At 46.9% G+C, this 8,308-nt stretch overlaps 1 protein-coding gene across 1 annotated transcript; it reads left to right on the top strand.

The window, feature by feature from the left end:
* Positions 1–3,704: 3,704 nt before the first annotated feature.
* On the top strand, positions 3,705–4,634 carry LOC102373842 (olfactory receptor 8S1-like). The gene has a single exon (XM_025213964.1). The coding sequence runs from the start codon at positions 3,705–3,707 to the stop codon at positions 4,632–4,634; it is 930 nt and encodes a 309-aa protein (XP_025069749.1).
* Positions 4,635–8,308: the final 3,674 nt, after the last annotated feature.

The raw sequence follows: 8,308 nt of genomic DNA, 5'->3' as shown, positions 1-8,308 counted from the left end.
ATGCTGCATATATCCTGGGGAAGACACGGGGCGCATGTGCCCCCTCAATTTGTGTGTGGGGTGTCACAGAGGTGGGCTACGACTATGGGCTGGGCTCTGTGCCCCACTGTCACTGCCCTGAGTTCTGCGTAATGCCATATGAGTTCCACTGCCAGGTGGGCAGGGGATACAGCATGGCCTGCTGGTATCAGGCATACAACATCACATGGCCCTCAAGGCAATGGCAGCTTGGTGAAAAGCCCAGCCCAGAGCAGCAGCCTGCCTGTGCAATGCCCCACATGCAAATCTAAGGGGCACATGCCCCCTGTGCCTTCCTCAGGGTGTGCACAGCAGCAGGAGCCAAACACTCCCATGCCCATAGATGACCTTCCCAGGCTCCAAGTATCACATGACCCACCCTGGGAACCCATTCACCCCTGCCCCTGCCTGTGCTCCACACCCTTCCTCATTGTGGGGGCCTCGATCTCCCCCACATGCCCCTTCCCTCTCCCCTGCACCTTCCCCACCAGAGTCTTACCTGCTAGGTGGGGTGTGTGTGTATTGTGAGGAGGTGTATGTGTGTCTGTGCAGAGGGGGCGTGCACTCAGCCTCTATAAATAATGTTTGTTCCCTCTGCCTATGGAGTTAGGGGCAGGACTTCCAGCTCCAAGGTGGTGACCAGTGGTTAGGGCACTTTTCAAGATGTGGGATTACACTTTTGGCTCTCAACAACTCACCAACATTTGGTAAATGGACCTCCAAATGATATACTAGCCCACCCTGGCCTGATGGCTAATGCAGGTAGTTATTAAACTATGGCTGTCCAGGTAGCATTTAACTAAGGTTCTAGGTTCCCTCCAACCTTGGAGTGCTTTAGCTCACATCTCTGATTTTGGCTTACAGTGCTCTAAGTACCATGCCACAGGTTAGACAGAAGCCAGGGAGAGTGCTCCTGCTACAGTATGAAGACACATGTTCAGTTATGTGTATGCAGAGCCACATCCCTACTCAGGTATAGAAAAGCCTACTCTGTATGCCCAGTAATGGTGTGGGTAATTACACCTTCACAATGTACACAGAGTGGGAGTGTAGTAATTGTGCAAAAATGGCAGTTATGCACCTGAGTGTCGACTCAGGTGCGGAAAGTAAAAAAAAATGATTTGCTGACAGTCTCTGAAACACCACATTCACAGGATCCAGACCCTAAATGAGACACCTAAACTAGGGAACAGGAAATGTTTAAGAGAAGGGAATACATGCAATGCTTTTTTGGTCTGGGGCAAGATTCTTTAAGTGACAAAATTACCACTAATATGAAGGGGAAAAGAAGAAGAGACATGTGCTGTTACCCAGGAAGTGGGATCTCTGATTTCCAGGCTCTCTTCAAGCTGAAGTGAATCAAACCCCTTCAGTGACCACAGAATTTATTCCACCGGGTTCTTGACTAGTTGTGGAGCACTCTTCCACTCCTCTCCCTGGGCCTGAGGCATTTGGTGCAAAAACTAGAAGTCTCGGATGGAGAGAGAGTACATAGGCGGGATGAAGACTGTGTTAGTCTAGTGTTTATGGTACACTCAGCTGAAAGGAAGGAGTCCCTGGGTCAGTCCTGAACACAAGCCTGTTTCCTGTTCTTATTAGGGCCTAATATATAACTATAAATGAATGGGACTGAAAATAGGGACCAAAACCCAGGCACCCCCTGTTAGTGTTATTTCACTCAGCAGCACCTCTGGGTGTGTGGTTTATAGATGCTAGGATTGGAAGGGACCTCAACAGATCTTCAAGTCTGACCCCTGCCTAGGCAGGCAAGAGTGCTGGGGTCAGATAACCCCAGCCAGATGCCTATCCAGCCTTCTCTTAAAGACCCCCAAGGTAGAAGAGAGCACCACCTCCCTTGGAAGCCCATTATAAATTTGGGCCACCCTTATGATGAAGACGTTTTTTCCTGAAGTCTAGCCTAAATCTGATCTCTGTCAGTTTGTGACCATTGTTCCTTGTTAGCCCAAGAGGTGCCCTGGTGAACAGAGCATCTCCAATCCCTTGCTGCATCCCCTTAATGAATTTTTATGAGGCCACAAGATCATCTCTCAGCCTTCTCGTGCAGAGGCTGAAGAAGTCCAGGTCCCTCAGTCTCTCCTCATAGGGCTTGTCCTGTAACCTCCTAACCATCTGAGTGACCCTCCTCTGGACCATCTAGAGTCTATCAATATCCTTCTTGAAGTATGGCATCCAAAACTGGACACAGTACTCCAACTGTGGTCTGACCAATGTTGCATAGAGGTGAAGTATCACCTCCCTGGTTCTATTTGTCATGCATCTGATAATGTGTGAAAAAATGTGGTTAGCTTTGCTGATGATTTCATCACACTGATGACCTATGTTCCTCTTGGAGGCCACTATGACTGTGAGATCCCTTTTTGCTTCTGTGCTGCTGAGAGGGTGCCTTCACAGCCAGTAGGTGTGCTGGATATTTTTGCACCATAGGTGCAAAAATAGAAGTTCGGCTAATTGGCCTATAGTTACCTCCAGAGCACTACAAGTTTTGGAACAGTTTTACTAGGGGTTCTGAGATGACTTCTCCTAGCTACTTCAGCACTCATGGATGAAGTTTGTTCAGTCCTTCAGCACTCCCAGATGAAGTTCATCTGGATATGTGTCATCCAGGTGAGAAGTGGCCAGTGGTGTCCCTCAGGAGTCCATGCTTAGTCCAGTTCTTTTCAATGATTTGGATCTTTATCAATGATTTAGATGTGGGAGCGAAGAGCTCACTGTCCAAGATTGTCAATGACACCAAGTTATGGGGGAGTGTGGTCACGCTTGAAAATAGGCTGAAGGTACAGGTGGACCTAAAAAGGCTGGCAAGCTGGGTGGATCAGAACCAGATGAAGTTCAACATTGAGAAGTGTAGCGTGTTTCATCTTGAGACAAAAAATCCCCAACATACTTATAGGTGCAGTGGTGCCAAACTGACTAACACCGTGATTGACGGGAACCTAGGAGTAATAATAGCCCATAGTATGAACCTGAGCTGTCGGTGCGATGCTGTAGCCAGCAGGGCAAGCAATACTCTGGCATGCAACAACCGATGCTTCTCAAGCAAAACCAGGGAAGTGATTCTTCCATTTTATTCAACATTGGTAAGATCACAGCTGGAGTACTGCATCCAGTTCTGGCTCCCACACTTCAACGAGGATGTGTAAAATCTTAAGAGAGTCCAGAGAAGAGCCACCCATATGATCAGAGACTTGCAAGGCAAGCCATATGAGCAAAGGCTGAGGGACTTTGGGTTTCTTCAGCCTAAAAAAGAGAAGGCTGAGAGGTGACTTGGTACCAGCTTACTGCTATATCAGGGGAATACAGGGGAATACATCAAGGGCTCAGAGAATAACTGTTCATCAGGGCACCCTTGGGGAAAACCAGAAGTAATGGCCACAAACTCCTGAACTGTTTCAGGCTTAAAACTAGGAAAAACCTCTTCACAGTTAGGATGTCCAGACTGTAGAATAAATTCCCTCCAGAGGTGATGCAATCTCCTACCCTGGAAATCTTCTAGAGGAGACTGGGTGGTCACCTTGCTGGGGTCTCCTGATCCCAATTGTCTTTCCTGCCTAGTGCAGGGGAGCTGGGCCCAATGATCTTGCAAGGTCCCTTCCAGCCCCTTACAATGTATGAACTGATTAATCTATCTTTAATTTTCTCTTCTAGGTCAAAGTGAAAAACTGGCCATGGGGAATGAAACAACTATCAGCTATTTTGTTCTGACTGGTGTTTCCAGTGACCCACACCTGCAGCCTATCCTTTTTGTGGTGTTTCTACTGATATACCTACTAACTGTCCTCGGGAATGGGATGATCATGGTGGAGATAAGAGCTAATATTCACCTTCACACACCTATGTATTGTTTCCTATTCCATTTATCTTTCCTGGACATCTACTATTCTTCTGTCACTGTCCCAAAGATGCTGCAGAATTTTATGGCAGAGAAGAAAACCATTTCTCTGAATGGCTGCCTTGCCCAGATGTGCTTAATTATTCTTGTGGCCATTACAGAACTGTTCATGCTCTCGGCAATGGCCTATGATCAATACGCTGCCATCTGTGACCCAATGTATTATGTGGGGACCATGAATAAGCAAGTACGCATAAGGTTGGTGGGTGGTGCATGGCTGATTGGCACAATATATGCACTGACCAACACTTTTCCTGTGTTACATTTACGTTTCTGTGGTACCAATGAACTGCATCATTGCAGTTGTGAGGTCCCATCTCTACTAGAAAGGTCCTGCACAGATACGTTCATCAATAACATGATATTTCTCATTTCAACCCTGATTGTGTTTTTTGGCTCATTCTCTGTCACCCTGGTGTCTTACATCTGCATCATCTCTGCTATCCTAAGGATATGCTCTGCTGACGGCAGGGGCAAAGCCTTCTCTACCTGCAGCTCCCACCTCACTGTGGTTGTTCTGTATTATGGATCTGGTTTATTTAGATATCTGAGACCCAAGTCAATCTCTTCAGTGCTTCTTGATACATTCGTCTCCATCCAGTACAGTATCATAACTCCCATGTTAAATCCTCTCATCTATAACCTGAGAAACAAGGAGGTAAAGGCAGCTCTGGGGAATATACTGGGGAAAACACAAGGCACGTGAATATATTTCAACAATTGAAAAGCATTTGTAAATAAAAGGAAATTGAGTTTTAAAATATTCTGCAGTCCTTTAACTGTTTGGTCTGTGCATTTAGGCTATAAACTATTAATTTCTCTCTTAACCAAAATATATATATATATATATATATTTGGACCATCATGGGCATCCTCACTCCATTTTTTTCAAAATATACACTGTAGGAGCAGAGATACATAAACATTGCTAAAGTAATCTGAAGCCAAGAGTGTATGAAATAGTTCACCCTTATTTTCCAGTTTGTGTTCTGTGGAGGGAGAAAGAGTCTACAGTCGTTTGGGTAGGTCTTGACTTTTCATAGATTCATAGATGCTAGGGTCAGAAGGGACCTCAACAGATCATCAAGTCCAACCCCCTGCCTAGGCAGGAAAGAGAGCTGGGGTTAGATGACCCAAGCCAGATGCCTATCCAGCCTTCTTTTAAAGACCCGCAAGGTAGAGGAAAGCACCACCTCCCTTGGAAGCCCATTTCAAATTTTGACCACCCTTACCATGAAGAAGTTTTCCCTGATATCTAGCCTAAATCTGCTCTATGTGAGTTTGTGACCAATATCTAGCCTAAATCTTCTCTCTGTCAGTTTGGAACCAACACTGCTTTGCAATCCTGAAGCTCCCCCACATCAAGCCCCATCCCTGGCTGCTGCTGATCACCAATCCCATCCCCCCATGACCCACCCACCCACCTTGAGAAAGACTGATTCCAATGAATCTGTTGAATGTGTTTGTTCAGCACACTAACAAGACAAGCAGAGAGCTTTCCCCTGAAACACTCCATACTCTAGATCCTAGGTCCGTAAACAATGATGTGGGAAATGTGGGTTTGAAGCCCTGCTCCAAAATGGACAAAGAAGATGCAGGGGCTGTCTGAGTTTCACACTCCACCTCCTTCTCTATTGATTGTTCTAACTTCTAAACTATTGGTATGGAAGGGGCATAACCATCACTTCCTCCTTGTATTTTCATTAAAAATATTTGATGTAGGTCCAGGAGGGGCTGACAGCTATAAACCATATGTTATGGAAGTTGTACTCTGTTGGTACTCTTAAGCAATAGAATTTAAAAACTCAAGTTGAACACAAAATTGAGGAACAGGAAACCTTCCAGCTATTGGATTGCATTAAGTGTGATCCCATTACTTGAAATAACACCTCCGATTCAGCCTATAACATCTCCCCTCTTGACATGAGAGACAACAGCTTATGACCAATTTTTTAATTGGACATTTGTACCAGTTGTCAATTATCTTCCTTGTTAAAGGCCAAGTTTTATTTAATTTGAATGTGTTTGGTTTCGAGGTTTCTACTTCTAACTGTAGATCTTTGCTTTGTTTCTCTCTCTGTCTACTAAGTTACACAAATATTTGGTGTCTGGTATTTTCTGTTGGTTAAGGTATTTATACATGGATATCAGATCACCTCTCATGAAAAACAGAGAGACCCTCCTTGCTGAACTCATCCATGAAAGGCTTGGAGATAAATTCTTTTCTTCTCTCTTTTCACTAGATCTTTGTGCTGAATTGGTGATTTATGTGCTATTTTCTATGCATCACCCATGTGCCTGTCATCGCCACTATATTCCCATGAATCCAAAGGACTTATATGTGGTATGTCCTGTACACTGTTGAAGCTATTCTCGTGTGGATCTTGCATGGTAAATGCTTAGGGACTTGGTTAGAACAGACTTGAAATGCTCTGTTAAGAACATTTATGGTAGCAGAACCCGGAAAATGGGGTATATTTAATAGATTTCATAGATTTCATAGACATTAGGGACTGGAAGGGACCTCATGAGATCATTGGGTCCCCCCCACCATAGGCGGGAAGTCAGCTGGGATCATGTGACCCCAGCAAGAAATATATCCACCTGTTTTTTGAAAGAGTCCAGAGTAGGTGCTTGCACCACCTCTGGTGGGAGTTTCTTCCAGACCCTGGACACAAACACTATAAAGAACCTTTTTCTTATGTCTACTCTAAATTGGCCTACCTCAAGTTTATGGCCGTAAGACCTTGTTACTCCTTGGGGAGCTCTGGTGATCAGTTCTTCTCCCAGGTCCTGATGTACCCCTCTTACATAGTTGTAGGCTGCTACCAAGTCCCCCCTGAGCCTTCTCTTCTCCAGACTGAAGAGTCACAAGTCCCTCAGCCTCTCCTCATATGGCCTTTCCTCCAGGCCTTGGATCATATGAGTGGCTGTCCCCTGGACTCCCCTGGATTCTCTCAAACTTCTCACATCCTTTCTGAAGTGGGGGGCCCAATACTGGATGCAGTATTCCAGCTGTGGTCTCACAGGGCGCGTCCACACATGCAAGCATGTGCGCTTGCAGCAGACCAAATAGAAGCAGTGCAAATTTGAGCAAGGGCTTTTTGCTTCAGCGCCTGTGCTCAGACATGCACTTCATTGTGGAGCAAATTGGACCACTTGGGGCAAAATAACCCTGCCTGGCTCCTCCCGGATCTTCAGCCAGGGGGAGCTAGAACCTGGGGCCAGCACCTATGCTGTCCCCAGAAGTATAAAACGCTGCCCTTTCCTGGCCCCAGCAGTCTAAAAAGCCGCCCTCACAAGTAGCTCAGAGCTACTAGCTCTCAGGAGCTTCTGGGGCCCAGCCAATTGGTACCTGGGAACACTACCCCTTGTGCCAGCTGGACTGCTGAAGCAGCCCTGAGAGTTCCCTGAACCCACTACCCACCGCAGCAGTCTGGCAGTGGGGGCTGCTGCCTGGCTGGGCTGTGACCTGCTGTGCACCTGCCAGACCTGGATGGGGACTGCACAGCCAGTAGAGGCATCTGGCCCTCTGGGCCAGCTGCCAATGGACTGCCATTGCAGGGTTAACCGTTGTACGGCACTACTGCCATTTGTGCCCCTGCCCAGCCATCTGGGTAGCTACCACCCAGAAGATGTTTTGGGTGTGGTGGCCTGCTTTGAACTGCCAAAGCATGTCCTCCTGGCCCTATTTGGCCAGGAGGTCAGCCACAGCCAGCTGGGTCCAAGATGCCAGCTCTGAGCAGGCAGGGCCCTGCCACTGGCCTCCCCTAGCAGGAAGTCTGGTGTTCCCTATTGGAAAACTGAAAAATTCCTGATAAAAAAAATCCCAAAGTCACTCTGTAAAATACCCCCAAATCCATGTTCCTCCACAAGTAAAACAAAAGACCACTGTAAAGAGAGAGAGAGAGCAAGACAGAGACAGCGATCAGTTGGACAATGTTTTACTGGTATATCTACAGTGGTAAAGCAAGTCTCTTATCATAATAATATAATGAACTCTAAATGCAGGTTTCTTGAATTGATGAATACACATTTTCCTGCACTCCCACAAGGAGATGGCCCCCACACAAGAGGTTTAGCCCCCCAACAGGTGGTCCGACCCCCAAGCAAGGCATACAGCCCCCCAACAGGGGGATCAGACCCCAAACAAGGGGTTTGCCCCCCAACAGGGGGTTCAACCCCCCGAAAAGTGGAACAGCCCTCAAACCAGGGGTTTGGCCCCCCAACAGGGTTTTCAAGCCCCAAACAATTGCTACAGCCCCCCAACAGGGGGTTCAACCCTAAAACAAGTGGTACAGACTCCAAACAAGTGGCTCGGCCCCCCAACAGGAGATTCAGCCCCAAGCAAGGGGTTCAGCCGCCACACAAGGGCTATGC

The sequence above is a fragment of the Alligator sinensis genome, unplaced genomic scaffold (assembly GCF_000455745.1).
Source record: "Alligator sinensis unplaced genomic scaffold, ASM45574v1 scaffold634_1, whole genome shotgun sequence".
NCBI lineage: Eukaryota > Metazoa > Chordata > Crocodylia > Alligatoridae > Alligator > Alligator sinensis.
Note: the sequence above shows the minus strand (reverse complement) of the source record. Positions and strands in the feature narration are given on the sequence as shown.